Genomic DNA, 18,300 nt, shown 5'->3' with positions numbered 1-18,300 from the left:
AGAACTTTAATAGAATTAGCATGCAAAGAGATAAAAGAAAGGATGATAGTTCCTGAATAAAACACCAAATTTGCCCATCTCCTTGTGGATAAATACCTGACCAAAAAGAGTCAACCTCAAGCAAACCTCTGAAGGCTGAAAACTTGGCACAAGTGTCAGGCACTTTCTGGTGGGGAAAGTTTCCAGGAAAACAGCAAAATCAAAGTAAAAACCAAGATAATAGCTGCCATTGTCAGCCTCCCCACATGTCACCCCCTCTACATGTCTCCAAGTCCCCAAGAACCTAGTACAAGTCCAAGCTGAGAGGCAAGTGCAGCATCTTCACATGTTTCTGCTCATGTTGATTCCTCCAGGTCTCATTCTTGATCTCTCCCTTTTTGACTTCTTTCAGTTTCTTCTCCAGCGCCTACTCCTCTCTGCTTAGCTCTACCATACCTTGGGTAGGCAGGGAACCAGAACCACCCTTTCCCCTGTGGACCCTGTTAATGTGTCTTACATTTTCATTGTGTTTACCCTGCTTGAGTCTACCAAGTATCTAAGAACTACATAATACATTTCACCAATTCTAGGGAAATGCTTGGTTATCACTTTAAATATGTTTCTGTTTTATCCTCCTATGCTTATAAATCTGCACTTTTATGAGGTTTGATATAGTCTTAAAATTGCCAGTAGCTCTTTAAAAGAAAAAAAAATTTGATTTTTTTTTATATTGGATACTTTTTGTGGATCTGTCCTCAAGTTTACTGATCATGTCTTCTACGACTATAATACAGTGTCAGATTAAAGCTTATAAGAGAGAATTAACCCAGAAAACAATTCTCTAGTTGTAGGTAAATGAAAGTGATCAGGTTTTTTTCTACCCTCCTGCCATTAACAGCAGTGATTGACAACTGTGTTCTTATGCGCGTCCTTGCTAAAGGCATGTGAGTGAGGTTTGGGTGTGTGTAAGTGGACACACCTGAGCTGAGAGACTGAGTGTAAAAGAGAGGTGCCGCAGGACCACGAGGCAGAATGCAGTAGAGACCGAGAATGCCAGAGATCCCAGAAAGAATAAAGATTCACCCAGGGCTAGGAGGCCTGCCAGCCTCATGGCCCTCAGGCTTCCCTTCCTGCCCTACACTTATTTCCCTCACTACAATGGTGTAGAAAGGCCATTGAAAGTCTGAAGAAGCCACTGAGGGTGCCAGGACTCCTCCTGCACTAGTACATTGTCAATGGATTGTCTTGTGAGAGGATACATGCAGATGGTAGTTTTTTCCTCACTACTTTCCAATGCTTCAAAAATTGCAATGTAAATAAATATGCATATATACATATATTTACAATGAACTATAAGCATGTTTATCAATGGCTATTTATAATCCATAGTTTGTTATAATAGTGCTATTGTGGCAGAATTCCACTAGGAAGCCAGGCAGCATTCAGAGAGGAGGAGGGAGGGAAGATCTTTGTTTACCCCAACAGAGTAGGAGATTTTTCTCCAAAGTCTGAACCCCTAGCAATTACATAACAGAGTATTCATTGCCTAGAGGGGTACATTTGTACTTTGAAGCAAACAGGAAATACAGAAGCAGGAGATTCCTAAGTGGTAATGTAGGGTGCATAAGTCACGTGTGTGGCCTTGAGACCCTTTATCGGTTAACTCCCTTGAACTTTTAGTCTACATTAAATCTTTGTCTCAACACAACTGATGGAGGAAAAGAGTAGAAAACCTGAAGGAGGCATCACAAGGTTGTAACCTGACTCATGCAGGGAGGTGGGCAGAAGGAACTAACATGACCATTAACCCAGTCGTAAAGACTCCTATATCAGCCTGACATAGGGAATATCAGAAGCACAGACCTAAAGGTAAAGATACAGAGATTGGGCCCATTGTGAAATTCCACATAGTTATCCAAAATCAGCAGCAAACAGGCCACTCCACAAAGGAGTGAGCCTCTCCCAAATGGAAAAAGATGATATAAAATTAGGGTAGTCTCTGCACTGGCTCTGCCCACCTGTGACTATGCAGTTCCTTCTTTCACCCACTCTCTCCTTCTGCAGGGCAGCAGCCCCCTGCCTGCCCATCATCTGTATCAGGCCTGGATGTCAATGCATTGCCCGTCCTCAGTGGAGGCTGCTCTCCTAAGGTTGCCTGACTGCAACCATGTAGACCTCAGCAAATTTCTCCCTTTGGGGCAGCTCTTCCTGCCCACTTGTGTCTATGCAAGTGTTCTTCTCTGTCTGTCCTTTTCCCTAAAAAACTTGCTCTTTAAATATAACCGAGTCTGTCTCATGGAGAAACTTGCCAGGGGAACTCACTGCATTCTGCTGAAAGGGGAGCCTGGTTAAACCTTTCCCAGAGCTGAACCCAAGGAACCCGAACTCCAAAAAATGACATCGCAAATTCAGCTAATTTAACAGGTCAGCTTGACATTTTCCACTTAAGTACATATTATAAACATACCATCTTTAAAATGAGCATTAATGTAACCAAATGCTAATTATAAAAATATCACTAGGTGAATTCTTTTGCAAATGCCAGTGACTGTAACATGTGTTACAAAATCTTAGAACATATATTAAAATACATTTTTCAGAGAACAGCCACCAAATTGGAGATCAACAGGGTCATGCTGAAGTTTGCTAGCTAGAAATAGCATAGTTAAAACTGTACCCAGATACTATAAATAATAAAGTGTCTTGTATAGATTTTCAGTCTTCTGGGAAGTGTTCCATTACTGAAATCAATTAAAGTGTGCAGGAATCATTATGATATGTATAGTTATCAGTATATGAATTACTACTTGGTGACAGCCTTCATTCTCATAGTTTCAACAACCTTGTCAAGAAAAAAAAAAATCACAATTTCCACCAACATTTGCAACCCAATGGCCAGCATTTGGCCTGGTTTCTTAGCTTTGTGTTTTAAAACTTAAGGTATTTCTCATGATTTTATTTATTTTATTTCCATTTCTCATGATTTTATTTCCATTTCAACTTGCACTAGCAGTTGCTGGCCCCACAACAGATAGCTTGCTTTCCAGCACTGGCCTAATTAAAAAACAGCCCTTTTATTTATCTCACTTACTTGGGGTTTGTAGGCCTCTGAGTCTGTCACTGTTGGCCTACAGTAATACAATACGTTCAAATATCTTCCCTAAGAACAAGTATAAGGCACTAATAACCTAGGCCTCTTCTGTTAAATTCTTGGTTAAAAACTGTAAACACAAGGGGTCCAAAGTGCCTCAAAGTACAGCAAGGAGCAAGGGAATTACAAAGAAAGGACTTTGCATTTGCTTGCCGGCAATTTGATCACAATAGAAAGCAGTTCACTCTTTGTCGCATGTGAATGTTGTTTTAATTGGTGTTTTCCAAAGTCGTTAAATACTACAAAGGCTGAGTTCTAAAGGGAGTTAGGTTTCCAGGTGTGTCTGGTCAGCCTTTTCTGCTGCCTTGTCAGCAGCAGAAGCCATAGTGATTTGGCTTGCCATAGGTGTATGTATACTTTTGGATTGGAGATAAGTAGCCACCCCTCTCTTGTTTTACTCCTATGCCTCATGCACACTTTATTCCAGTACCCTAAATGGAAGACTTACTAGAAAAAGAACTGGTTTTGCAGTGATTCCCTGTTGATACTCTTCATCTGTTCTGCTTCATGAGCAAGTTTGTTATAGTCGCTTGAATCTTCAGGAACCTTCAAACCCTACTCCAATTTCTTCCCCTAGATAACTAGAGTTTCCTCTGTAGTGGATGAACTAGGTTGGCATAGAGAGTTCCTGTGTATCCATATCCATGGTAACATTCTGGGCAAGTAGGAAGCACACTAATACTACTTATCCTCCCCTAAAATTGTCAGTATTGTTACCAAGTAGAATAACAATACCAAGTCAATCAGCAAGTAGAAGTTCCTTTGTATTATATTCAATTATCTGAATATATATTCATGTGCCCTCTTTGCCCTCCTGTGTTCACCCTTCCTACAAAAAACATCCCCTTTTTGTGATCTTTACTCCTTAATCATTTAGCTATCTCTGTGCAGTTATATATTTTGGCCTTCAAATAGTTTGTCTTTACATTTTCACTGGGCATGGAGAGCAGAAAACAGAGGTGTGAATTCTGGGGAAGCACAGAAATTCCTCATTAAAAAAAAAAATTCTGTCAATGTCTTCCCCCTTCATTCAAACTGAAAATCCACTACATCTGTTTGCCTGCAGGACAGTTACAGAGAAACAGCCACTCCTCTCCCCCTATTTACTCCTAGTGTTACCATGACTTCTAAAACTGCACTATGTTAAAGAAGAATTCTTGGCATATCTGACAAGACAAGCCTACTGTCATTTGGTGATATAGTCTATGGGCTTGCTAAGACATTTCTAGCTCCCATCAAAGCCACTCTTTTGCGTGATTGTGTGCAGTGAAGGGTTAAAAGGCGCTGGGAATACACCACGCATGTGTTAATTCCTGCAGCAGCAGCGCGTATCTCCGCGGCTTTGACCTCACAGTTAATCTACGTGATAGTTAATCACAGACAGATGCTAGTTATTTTTCTATTGCTTTTAAATACACACACAAGGACTTGCCCCCTCTAAGAGAAAAAAAAAAAGAAGAAAACAAAAGCAAGCCCACCTAAAATGATGATCCTAGGGGAGTCTGATTGAGAGCAAGGGACAGGAGTTTGTGTGTGAGTGTGCGCGCCTTTCTCTCCCTTATTTGTCTGGATATGCGTCTCTCTCAGTTCCCTCCCCCTATCTCAATTATATTAACCTCCCCCCCTCCCCACCACCACCACTTGGAAGCCGCTCCCTGACGCTTTGATGGTATCTGAGAGCGTTTGTGCTGATGTTATTTCTGCCCCCTGAATATTAATTTCCGAAACTGGTAGCAATACATCTCCCCAGCGAGGGACCTACTAAAGGCAGGTGAGGGGGAGGCACCATCAGATCATAGCATAATAATACAAAGGGGAGGGATTTTTCGGCTACCCAGAGGCAAGACGGGAGAGGAAGAAGGGGGAAAAAAGCGATGAGTTCGCCAAATAGATGGAGCACAGGAAGCTCAGTCTACTCGACTCCTGTATTTTCACAGAAAATGACGGTGTGGATCTTGCTACTGCTAGCGTTCTACCCCGGGTAAGATGTGCCATTTTCGGCGTCGTTTTGTTCCAAGGAGGTGGGGGAAGGGGTGGGTTTGTGGAACTACTGAGACAGCCCTCTCCCCCAGATTTGAAACACTCTTCTGGGAACTGGGGCTTTATATATAATATTAGGGGATGTGAATATATCGGGCGGGAAAGGGAGGGAGGAAATAGATGATTGTCGTTTATTCATTGTTTGAATTTATTTGTTGAGGCGTGGAAAAGCTAACCTCATAAAAACTGTGCTTGGAGTAGCATTTTTATATTACTCCTACTTGATATAGAGGTGGACTGTGCTGAAGTACGCAGACATTTGAGGCCATGTTGGAGGCGTTTTGGCTGGGGGGTCTGGAGGGAAAAGCGGCAAATGGGGTCTTGGCTCATACTCAGGTGATACGTGAAAGAAGGAGGGGGAGGGGTTCTGTTCTAGTACACCAAAGTATTGCTTGCACCTGGGAATCCTTAAGGTCAGTCAGCCAGGTTTTCTATCCCGCCTCGTGGACCTGACTGCTGATTCCGTGATGGGAAACCTGGTTCAGGACCAGGGACAGCAGTCCCAGTTGAGGCCCAGGGGATGGAGGCTTGACAAATCCCAGGACTTTCACTATAAAATCTACACATGACACCCATGTAGTGCAGACAGAAGGCAGAAAGAGAGCCAAGGAGCATTCGTGAAGTCCAGGGACAATGTTCTGATTATCCCTACCTCCTCTATGAGATGGAAGCTGGACTGTGGGTTGGAGAATGTGGTTGATCAAATGCATGGAGGAATTTTTGTCTAGGAAAGAGTAAGTCTTGCTGCAGTGTTGAAAAATATCAGAAGCAGGTGTATGCGGTGCCAAAATTGTGAAGTCTGCACAATTGTTTTAGAGCTTTGCTGCACTGAATAGAAAAGAAGGGGAGGGAGGCAATGGAAGTCCCCCAAACCCTGAGCAGATATGTTTTCTGAAATGCTTTGTATCTACATTTTCTTGAACTTTCTCCCACCAAGAATATTAGGAAAGTATTCTTCCCATACTGTTCACCATTTATCTAACCATCTAGTCAGCCTACTCCTCTCTCCCCTACCCCCCAATGTCCCCCTCCACCCTCAGGATTTCCACACAGGCCAAAGGAAGGCTAGAGGTCTACTCTATATTACCAGCATTCTTTTACACTATTATTTTGAAATAAAGCCCTTAAATTATACCAAATTCTACTAGAAAAAGAAGACAAAAATTAGCAAAAGAGAAAAGCCAAGCCATTATTTTAAAGGTTTGTAGATGACACTCATGTATACTTGTAACAAAGAGAGATGAAAGGGATGATGAAGGTTAAGCTATTTATTATTTTACTGAAAATACCCAGTTATCTTCTCTGTTCTTCATTCCCTAGGATAAGTAATGGGAAACACAGATTTCTGATAAAGACCTAGGCAAAACAAGGAGTAAGAAAGCCTCTATTTGGACTTTCTAAGTAGAGACAGTCTGCTTAATTCTTCAAGCAGACTTCATAGCTTTTTGTAAAATGGAATGACTTTTTTATTAAGGATATTTGGTTAAGTATCATTCTCACAAGAGAAGTCCTTTTACTGGAAATTATTATATAAAAATATTTTGGGCTCCTGGAGAAAATATTTTCTATTACAACTTGCATGTATCTTTTTGCTTAATCTGTATAGTTCTTAATTTTTTTCTCAGAAACTAGAGAATAAATAGTGGATTTCACATGGAAAATGTCATTCTTCTATTTTTACTATCAGAGGAACCTGTGGATTAAAATCTGGATAAGACAAATCAAGTATGTTTTTCAACTCATGAAATTCACCTTAGTAGACAATTTTAAGACACAATATATACAGACATTCTTAGATATTTTATCTCCTATGGTCTTATTTTAACCAAAAATATGGATTTTTTTTATTATGCTAGAACCACATTTATGATTTCTTTTTGCATCAGCCCCACCTTTCCATTATCATATAAAAAGTAAAACTTGGCAGTGAATTTAAATTTTCACTCAGCAGAGTATTTTTTGTAACCAGCTGTAAGTAATGGAAGTTATTTGTCATGAAAATTCTAATGGGGAGGGGATTCACATTTCTCAGTAATGACAGAAAATTGGAGTCATTGCAGTTTGGTGCAGAGATTGAGAGCAGAGTTTCAGTTTACTGCAATCCCATAAAAAGTCATTTGAATGGTTAAATAGGGCTGAAGAGAACTAGAAGCTTTATGCTCTGAAATATGTGGGGTCCAAGGAGTGAACATAAGGGGTTTTCTGTGGCAGAATCACTTAGAAAGTTCACAGAAAAATGAGGAAATAATCAGTTGACTTTTACCTAACCCCCGAAGAATGTTTTCTCCTCCCTCACTTTAACTATATTCATTAGGCTGTGCTACACAAAAATAAAACAAAGAGGGCTACAAAGCAATGAAGTGAGAATAACTAATAACTTCTTATGTAGGAAATGAGTAAATTTCTTAAACTCAAAATTATCTAAATTGTCAGATATCTGTTTACAAGGCTATAAGAATCACCTGGAGGCCTTGCTAATGAAAATGGAGATTCCTGAGCTATTCACTGAATGATTCAGAATACTTATGTCTGAGGTAGAGCTAGGGAGATTTATTTTCAACAAGTACCTTGGACCATATAGAAGAAAAGTTTTGCATGCTTTTCATAATATTTATAAGTACTATGATTTTTGTTGCTTTACTATTGAACTTAGTACATAGTCAATCTCACACATGGAATTTTGTATTTCTACATCCCTTCGTGCATTATAGAAACACAAAATATAAAGATTAGCTATAAAGGACCTTAAATTCATCTCATGTATGAGAAAACACTGGATAAGAGAATAAAATATGTATACATATATGACTTATTTATTCTTACAGTCAAACAATATATAGATGTCATGTTCACAACACTGGATAAGAGAATAAAATATGTATACATATATGACTGTATTTATTCTTACAGTCAAACAATATGTAGATGTCATGTTCACAGATCCTTATATCCAGGTATTTTTTTAAATTCTAGTTTTGTAAATTCTTTCAACATCCAAGTATTTTATTTTTTAATTCTAGTTTTGTAAATTCTTTCAATGTATCTGCATTCCATCTTAGAACATTCTTAAGAAAAAAAAGAAAAGAAATCAGATAAAAAGACAACTATAAATCAGAGACATTCTGCAGTGGAGAGGGAAGGGGTCAAAGTGAGGGCAGGAAGAGCACAAGGAACTATGAGAAGGTGCTCTGGTGAATTGGTAGTGGGAATTCTATGGGGACTATACCTGAGAAAGAAAGCAAACATTGTACAAAAAGGAACAATGGTGTAATATATATATATATATATATATATATATATAAAATCAGTATAAAACCAATTCTATTTATAATAAGGATTAAAAGCATTTCTATTAAAATAAAACACAATTTATAATTAGGTTGATAACTATTTTTCAAGGATAGATTGAGCAGAGATGAATTTGAATCTTTGCTAATTATTTTAGCACTGAGAAGTGCTTGCACTGACTTTAAAAAAATGAATCTCTTTAAAAAATGATTTTCAAGTACTGATTTGTATTTTCTTGTTCAGATGAATTTCTTAACTGCTAATTTTTTTTAATTTAAAAAGTATATAATAACTTATTTTTACCTCATTTTGTGCCTTTTTCCATCTCAGTTGTAATCCCCGTGGGCTTCCCCTCACCAGATTACCTGTGTGCCATTATCTCCCCCATCCTGCCCCAACCCCCCCACAGTTTTTGATCCCATTCCACATTCCACCCCCATAAAATGTCTATGGTATATAGCTGTTCATTATTATTATTAATTTTTCTTGCCTGGTCCTTTATACTCCTGCTATGAGTGAAACCATCCGGTATTTTTCCTTTTCTTTCTGGCTTATTTCATTAAGCATGATCTTTTCCAGCTCCATCCATATTGCTGCAAAAAGCATGTGTTTATTATTATTATTATTATTATTTTGATTGCTGAGTAATATTCCATTGTGTATATGTACCACATCTTTTTAATCCAGTCATCCACTTTTGGACATTTGGACATGTGGACATGTCTTTCCATTTGTAAATAAAGCAGCAGTAAACATGGGGGTGCAGGTGTCTTTTTGAATCAGTGTTTTTGTGTCTTTTGGGTAGATACCTAGCAGTGGGATTGCTGGGTCATATGGAAGCTCCACTTTTAACTGCTCAAGTTTCTTTTGACCCATGAATAATCTCTTCATAGTTTTTTTTTTAATATTAAACAATTTATGACTATGCAATCAGGAAATACTATGATTCTTCAGTGATCCTGTTTACAGAATTAATCTCTACAAACTAGTTATCTCCTAGCTTTCCAAATATTCTACATGGATTTGAATATTATGCTTCCAGCATATTTATGCTTCCAGCATTTTAAATAGTATACCCTGAGGCAAACATCTACCTGAAAGAAAAAAAAAATATCACTCAGCTATTTGGAATCTAGCTGATCTAAAAATACTTGACTTATAGAATATTGTAGTAGTCAAGGTATCTGTTCTACACATTTTAAAATTTGCTCCAAGCCAAGGGTTTCTGCACAAATAGGAAGTTAAGGCTTATTTCAGAGACTTTACATTCATTGCACATCTTATATGTTAACTATTATGTTAAGAAGGACATACTTACTTTTACTCCCAGCCATTCCAAGACAGACCTTCCATATGAATCACAAATAGACTTCACTAGAATGATCTGTTTCATGTCCCTGGAGTACTTATGCTAAATTCAGTGATCATAGAAGATTGATTAAAAGTGGTAATTAGCACAGTTCAGGAATTGTTTGACCACTGTGGGTGTCAACACTATTTATGTGCTTATGAGATTCAGGGGATGGCATTCCAGTTGTAATACCCTATTGAATTACCTAGGAAGAGGTGCCATCCCTCAGAGGTCTATATGACAATTTCAATGTCAGGAATCAAATAATGACAGCATAATAATTTCAGCCACATAATGTGTGTGTGTATACACATATATATGTGTATGTATGTAAACTGAACCAAATTTTTAATGTATAAATATTCCTAGAGTCTCCATTGGAACATTTAAAGTTTATAGAATCTGTTAAATACATATTTAACTAATTAAGATATGTACTTAATTTTTACTGAAATCTAGAGTTGTCAATCATATTTGACAGGGTATGAAGCTGACATTATGGGAAGACTTAAAAGCTTAAAGGCAACGTAATTAAAAATAACAATGTAATGATCAGCACTTATGTGAATAGAGAAATGGGTGTATAATGATAAGTATATATAAATATCTATATCTATATCTACATGTATAGTATGCATTTTTATGTGTACTTTATATTATGTGTATATTTGATTATGGTAACTGGTTATATTTCGGAACTATCACTATCTTCTGAATTGCTTCAAGTTTCATTGCATCAATGCTCTTTTCTTCAACTGACTGTGGTAGATTACTATGGCTTTGGTGATGGGTGTGGTAGAATCACATGTATTTGTATATGTGTGAACCAGTACCCCCAAAAATACATACAATGCTTGCAAAACATTACTTACTAAATATAATTTTTAAGTAATGTTTTCTCATACTGTAGTAACTAATCTATATTACCTATGATATCACTATTAATCTTTCTATGATCTGATTCTCTCACAGACACATTGGATAATTAAAATAGTCTGTATAGCTGCATTATTTTAGATGCTCAGTGTTCATCAGTCATGATTTTTGAAACTTATTTTGATTGAAAGCTATAAACGTTAGAAATAATATTCGGTTGTCTTTTGAACTTAAGGATGTGTTAAATGACAGTATTTAGTTCCTGAATCAAAATTATGCTTAGAAAATGTTTTCTTAATGACTATGTATAATTAAAGGAGTTTGACTTGTAATTTTCTCATTATGGAAGAACTGCTTCATATCATCACACTTTTGAGAAGAGATCTTGCCCTCCATTGATCAAATTTACAGACTCACTTGCTTAATGTTGTCCTTCCATTGACCTAGAAAGTACTTAGAAAAATGGCAGATTATTTTGAGAGAACTCAACTAATATTAAAGTAGGAATATGTTCATACTTTACATATTCAGATATATTTAGTATATTTATAAACATAAAAATATCTGAATATGTATAGCTTTATAAATATATTTATTACCGTTAAGGTTAACTTTCTTATTTTGTTTATTGTTTTTTTATTTATTTTATTTTTTAAGATTTATTTGTGCATACAGAACTGGGGTACAGGCCAGAGTTGCAGGGTTGGTGAGAGGATTCACCAGAGACAGAGTGGGGAGCAGAACAGGCAAATTGATGAAAGATGAAGTACACTGCTGAGGGGAGCAGTTGGCAAGTCAGGAGAGGTCTGCTGTGCCTTGTGGGTCACCTCCAGGGTGGGTGGGGTTCAAACTCATGCTGAAGTGGCTTTAGCTTCTTAGTGTTGTGCTTTTACCCACTGGGCCACCAGGGAGGGCCTATTTTTAGATTTATTTAATTGTACCACTTAGATAACTCTCATTAGGTGTTACCACCGAACTGCCCCTACCACCAACTCACCTATAGTACATTGTGCTTCCTTCCCTCTTAGTTTTTTACCTTTCCCACCCCTCCCTACTTGCTGCTTCAGTTCTTTAATCAACTAGAAGGGTTAGTGTTTAAGTTTATCTTTATCTGCTCTTAATTTACTTTATATTCCACATATTGGTGACACCACCCAGTATTTTATCTTTTTCTTCTGACTTCTCTTACTAGTATAATCTCTTCTCTCTCCTTCCATGTTGGCACAAATGGCCTGAGTATATTATAGATTTTTCTTATGTCATAAGGTAATGTGGCAGTGTCATTACAAGATTTAGAGAGGGCACTTCTCACACAATGTCATGGACAGCCATTCAGCATGCTTATGAACTGGAAATGGATTGATTTTTATCCCTTTTTGATCAATGAATAATATTCGATTGCTTATCTGTGCCATGTCTTTTTTTACCTACTTCTCTGTTTTGGGGCACTTAGTTTTTTCCTGTAATTTAACTATAGCAGATTGTGTTGCAGTAAGCATGGGAGTGCAAGTTTCCTTTAGAATTTGTGTTTTTTAAGTTATAGGTAGATGACTAGAAGTGGAATTGCTGGGTTGAATGGCAGACTGCGTTTAATGTTTTGAGACACTTCATACTGCTTTCCATAAAGACTTGTCCACTCTGCATTCCCATCCGCAGTGTTGGTGGGTTCCCTTCACATCCTCACTGGCACTTGTTGTTTAGTTCTGTTTGATTGGGTTCTTCTTACAGGTTTGTAACATGGTGTCTCATTGTGGTATCGGTTTGTATTTCTTCAGGAATGCATGATGTTGTATTTTTTTCATATGTGGCATTTGCAGTCTGAATGTTGTCTTTGGAGAATTGTTATTCTGCTTGTTTTTTTTTTTTTTTTTTGGTTGGGCTTTTTGTTTTGCTTTGTAGAGTTTTATGGGTTTTACATATATATCTTTGATATAATGTGCAAATATTGCCTCCCATTCTGTTGGGGGTCATGTTTTAGTTTTGTGTGATTTATTTCCGTGAAGAAGCTTGACATTTTTTTTTTTTTAAAGATTTATTTATTTGTGCATACAGAACTGGGGTACAGGCCAGAGGCTCAGGGGTGGTGAGAGGCTTCACCAGAGACAGAGAGGGGAACACAACAGGCAGATCGACGAAGTACACTGCTGAGGGGAGCAGCGGGTGGGTCAGGAGAGGTCTGCCACACCATGTGGTCACCTCCGGGGCAGGCGGGAATCGAACTCATGCGGAAGCGGCTTTAGATTCTCAGTGCTGTGCTTTAACCCGCTGCGCCACCAGGGAGGGCCGAAGCTTGACATTTTTTAATCACTCATTTGTACAAGTAACTATTTGATTAACTTTTGTATTTGATAATTTAATATCAAAAAAAATAAGTTTTAACTGTTAGAAGAATAAGATATTATAAATTCTGGAAATTGGGACTTTAACTTTTTCCAAAAATGTTTGCATTCTCATAGATCCAAATGTAAGATAACTGTGGAAAATGAGATAAACAGAGGTTAAGGGTCTTATTCAAGTCTTCTGAAATCTTACTTGTAGAGCAGGATTAAGACTCTCCTAGTTAACATTCCTAGTGACTAACAAATACAGTCATCCATTTTCTTTCTAAAAGTAGGAAACCACTTGAATAGTTTTGGAATATTAAAGGCCTTTCCTATTTGCTTTACTGATAGGGTCATTTGCTATATTCCCATATACTAGAGAATAAGTATCCTTTTAAAAGAAATTTAAAAGTTCCTTTTAAATTGTATTAATGACTTAGGGCAAAAATATTTAGTGGCTTAGGTAAAAATAAAAATTAACTCCAAGCTATATTCATCCCTAGAAGTATAGTGACATGAGTGTAAAATGTAGTAATAGTTCCATAACATTATAATAATTATCATCTAACTCTATAGATGTAGTAATATGTATGTAAATAGTGTGATATTATACTTACCACCCATTCATAAAGAAAACTATATACATATCAAATAGCATAATGGCAGAGAAAATAAGGAATGATTTTTAAGCACAAAAAACCTTTTGTTATTAATTGAAATCCTGTCATGAACTCAAATTTAGTTGTAGAACCTGAGTTCTACATCATGAGACAAATATATACAAAGTTCTGTAATGCAGGCATATTTAAATAAAACAGCACAAACAAGCTGAAAATAACTTGCCAATATTACCTTGGTAGGAAGAAAAGAAATGACTGAAAGACTTTTATTCTTTCTGCAGTATAATTGTCCCTATTTTTAAGTTGCTTTTGAAACATACTTAAAACACATACTCATGGAAAATAATTCCAGAGATAAAAAATAGAAATGAATTAACATATTAATGTAGTCATTAGAGGGACAGTGCTTTGCCTGTGATGGGAACTGGGTATGTAAAGATGAGGCAGTAGCAGCCCCGAAGTCTCTCTTGGGGTTTGCAATGTCATGGAGTGACAGGCAATGATCATAGACACATCCAAAACCTTATGAAATTTTAAGTAAGTAAATATGACACAGGAAGTCACATGGTGCAATGAGAGAAAATATATTAATTGTGCAGCATACTGAATGCTTAAGACAGAAGCTGAGATCTAGAAACCAGATGAACTCATCTACAACCATTCAATTGATTTTAATATTCCAAAATTATTTTCTTAGTCACAAGAAAATAATTGTTGCTGGATATGTTGCCTTTAATTGAAGAAATTTTCACTTGAAAATGAATGGTATCCTTTTTGATAAGGAAAAGGTGTGTGATTTTTTTAATTACTATTTTTTCTTTAGAATTTCCAAAAATATAGCAGAGTGCTATATAACAGAAGTCCATATTAAGGACAAATAAATAAAGCTGTAGTTATACAGCATGGACTAAATTTATTAATCATTTACGGGTTTTGAAATAACGCACTTTCTATCCAGTGAATTCTTCAGCTTTTGCATGACAATGGATCTTTTCTGACCATTACCTCCAACTGGTGCACCTCCACTGAGTCTTTGTCAATCCAAAATGAATAGTTGGACACAGTCAAAGGCAAAAAAGAAACCTAACCACTTAACTATATGTATCAGTTGTGAGGAATACTAAGACATGAAGGCTTAGGTATAATAGGATCAAGAAATGCAGTGAATATGCTGGAACTTTTTGGGAAATAAATGCAAAGTAACAGTATGGACAATAAAAATATACACAGAAGAAGATTTTAGTGACTCAGTGATTTTTCAGTAGGGGTAAATTTTAAGCCGTTGGTAAGAAAGTACATGCTAGTGATATGTTAGTAAATTAACTACTTCTAAAATCCATATTACCTGTTTTCTTCAGTGTCCCCTTTCTTAATTCTATTAGAATAAGTGCACATTGGCCCTCCCTGCTGGCACAGCGGGTTAAAGCACAGCACAAAGAAGCTTAAGCCACTTCCACATGAGTTTGTTCCCAGCCTGCCCCGGAGGAGGAGACCACATGGCGTGGCAGACCTCTCCTGACCCACCGGTTGCTCCTCTCAGCAGTGTGCTTCTCTCAGCAGTGTACTTCGTCGATATGCCTGTTCTGCTCCCCGCTTTGTCTTTGGTGAATCCTCTCACCCTCCGCATCTCTGGCCAGTACCCCAGTTCTGTACGAATAAATAAATAAATTAAAAAAAAAAAAAGAATAAGTGCACATTTAGTTTTTTACAGGTAATCATTGATGTTGTTCTTAGTGCAGGGTTCTTAGTGTGAGTCAGGTTTTAATCTTGTGATATCTTCTTCAGGTTTTCTATTCTTTAATTCCATCATCATCATTTTAAAAGCAAGACATTCTGTACTCATACACAATCACACAATCTGCAAATTTTGGGGTAATTTTAATTTTTTAAAGATTTACTTATTTATGCATATAGAACTGGGGTACAGGCCAGAGGTATAGGGGCAGTGAGAGGATTCACCAAAGACAGAGTGGGGAGCAGAACAGGTCGACTGACAAAGTACACTGCTGAGGGGAGCAGCGGGTGGGTATGCTGCACCTTATGGATCACTTCCAGGGCTGGTGGGATTGAACTCATGCGAAGTGGCTTTAGCTTCTTAGTGCTGTGCTTTAAACTGCTGCGCCACCAGGGAGGGCCTGGAAATGTTCTTTTTAATCTAGAAAAAGGATAATTTTCCATTATGTAAGGGTTTTTTAAGTGACTAATTATTCTTAAATTATTCCAAAGTTGAAGAACAAACACATTGAATTTGAGGCAGCTTTTCAATATTTCCTATTTCTTCATAAGAGAACAATTTTTTCTATTATTTGTTAATGGGAAACATTTGAAGTGATAATTTTTTTAAATCAAGAACAACTTCTTGATGACTGCAGGTGAAAATGATTATGTAAACAAATCATCTTTTTTCATTTGTTAATACAAGTTTGTAGGCCTTCCCTGGTGGTGCAGTGGGTTAGGATGCAGACTGCAAGGGAGCTGCAGCCACTTCAGTGCCAGGTCATCCTAGACCCTGGTGGTGACCCACATGGCATAGCAGACCTCTCCTGACCCTCCCGCTGCTCCCCTCAGCAGTGTACTTTTCATTCGGCCTGTTTTGCTCTCCACTCTGTCTCTGGTGAATCCTCTTACTGCCTCTGCACCTCTGGCTTGTACCCCAGTTCTGTATGTAGAAATAAATAAATCTTAAAAAAAAAAAAGTTTGAATTCGAATTCTAATTCTTTATTTTAAAATTAAAAATCCCCATTAAAATCTTGAATTTTTAAAAATGTATGCATTTGGAACTGATTCTTTGGTTCCATTATAAATAACTTAAAAAATTACTGTTAGTCAAAAAACCAAGGAGGGTAGGAGGAGGAGAGCTGTACCAGAGCTTGTTCTGGGCTGGGCTACCCCTAGGCACGTGCAAATGTATTACTCCCCAAGTGTACATGTGGGCTCTCAGTCTTCTCCCTCTAGGAAATTGAAAAATAATCACTAGTCAAGATCTAATGCTTTATTTTATTTTTAAGATTTATTTTATTTATTTATGTATACAAGAGTTAGGGTGTAGGCCACAAGTGCAGGGCAAAGGGGTGAGAGAATTTACCAGAGACAGAGTGGAGATCAGACCAGGCAGATCTATTGAAACCCAATGCTGAGGGGAGTGGTGTGGAAGACCAGGAGAGGTCTGCTGTGCCATGTGGGTCAACTCCCTGGTCAGGGAATTGAGGCTGCAAATGGCTTTATAGTGCTGAGGCTTAACTCCTTGCATTACCAGGGAAGTTCAAGATTTAACGCTTTTGTCTAGCATGTTGTTTCATGGTCAATGTGGTGGCTGAATTGTTTGGACAGGGCTCACTAGTCCTTGATTCAGTCTGCCTGTTCAAACAAGACTTGGGACCACTCCTTCTACCAGCTCACAATTTCTTCTCCCTGGTCTATCTCATTAGTATTTTGGATTATGTGATATCCACCCCTAAACATGTGGAGAGTGGCTGATAAAAGAAATACAGACATGTTTAGATTTGTTATTGAAAGACTGTATGTTTTCCTTTATGATAATTAATTTGTCTGAATTTCCCATTAACTGACTTATTGAACATCCTGAATTTAGATGGGGCATGGCTTAGAAATTGGGTTTTCTTCAATACTCATCTATTGATTCTATCTTCCCCATACCATAGACAATATCAACAGTAAATTCCCATCATTTTTCTAGTCATTCTGAATGGTAGAGTCTCATTTTCTGATTTTTATCTGGATCCATCGTTCATTATATTCTTTTTTTTTTCATTTCATGCTCTGGTCAGAGACCTGACCTAAGATCTCTACAAGCTGGCACTCTTTCTTTGCTTCTTTGTTGGCTAATTCCTCCCTTTTATTATGCTGTTTCTGAGTTTTTCATGATTGAGGTGGAGGGAGGAAAGGAAGGAGGACAATTAAAGGAGCAGAATAACTTCAGTCTTTACTATTGTTATCAAATGTTGAAACAGAAGTGCACAGAAGTACCAAACACTGAGCACTGAGTGTGGAAAGCAGGGAAAAGTTTCTATTATCAAAAAGGTACCCATGAAATAATGGGTTGCCCCCCCCCCAGGTCCACCACCCTGAAGATGACGCTTTAGGGAAAGGAAAGTTATTTACTTAGGGAAAGTACACAAATCAGAAAAGGTTTTCACAGTGTGACAGCAACACCATTTACATAGCACATGACACACATACAAACATACATATAGAAATCTCTCTAGTACATATTAGTTTTCATCACACTTACATATTTTCTTGAGTCTCTAATTAATTACCCATGTACACTCTCCTTACTCCCTTCTCTTAAATTCCTCTATCCTATTTTTTTTTTTTCCTCCATACACTACTTTGTCTTATTCTGGATCTTCATGATCTTCATCTTGATGAAATAACAACATGTGTGTGTCCCTTTTATGCCCAACTTGCTTTGCTCAACATAATATACTTGATATAAAATGAGGCCTACGTCATGAGTTCCTTTTAGTTATGAATTCAGTGGTATAAATTACAATGCATTTATGCATTCTCCTTGTGGTGTTCCTCATTTGAGACTCTCTGGACAGAGCTGGTGTGAGCATTTCTTTCTGTACAAGTGTTTCTGGGAGCTGTTTTTTTTATTTCTCTTGGGATTTCTAGGATATAGAATAGGTATAGTTTTTCATTGTAAG

General features: G+C 37.4%; 1 protein-coding gene across 2 annotated transcripts in view; it reads left to right on the top strand.

The window, feature by feature from the left end:
* The first annotated feature begins 4,624 nt into the window (after positions 1-4,624).
* Positions 4,625-18,300, top strand: part of GABRG2 (gamma-aminobutyric acid (GABA) A receptor, gamma 2) — a 94,862-nt gene continuing 81,186 nt past the window's right edge. Inside the window, exon 1 of one of the 2 annotated variants that reach the window (XM_004689806.2) lies at positions 4,625-5,111. In XM_004689806.2, coding sequence (XP_004689863.1) covers positions 5,005-5,111 — 107 coding nt within the window. In that variant the 5' untranslated portion in view covers positions 4,625-5,004. The remainder of the gene's footprint in view (positions 5,112-18,300) is intronic. The other variant, XM_004689807.2, reaches the window with a different exon arrangement.

The sequence above is a fragment of the Condylura cristata genome, unplaced genomic scaffold (assembly GCF_000260355.1).
Source record: "Condylura cristata isolate star-nosed mole 26May11 unplaced genomic scaffold, ConCri1.0 scaffold00026, whole genome shotgun sequence".
NCBI lineage: Eukaryota > Metazoa > Chordata > Mammalia > Eulipotyphla > Talpidae > Condylura > Condylura cristata.
Note: the sequence above shows the minus strand (reverse complement) of the source record. Positions and strands in the feature narration are given on the sequence as shown.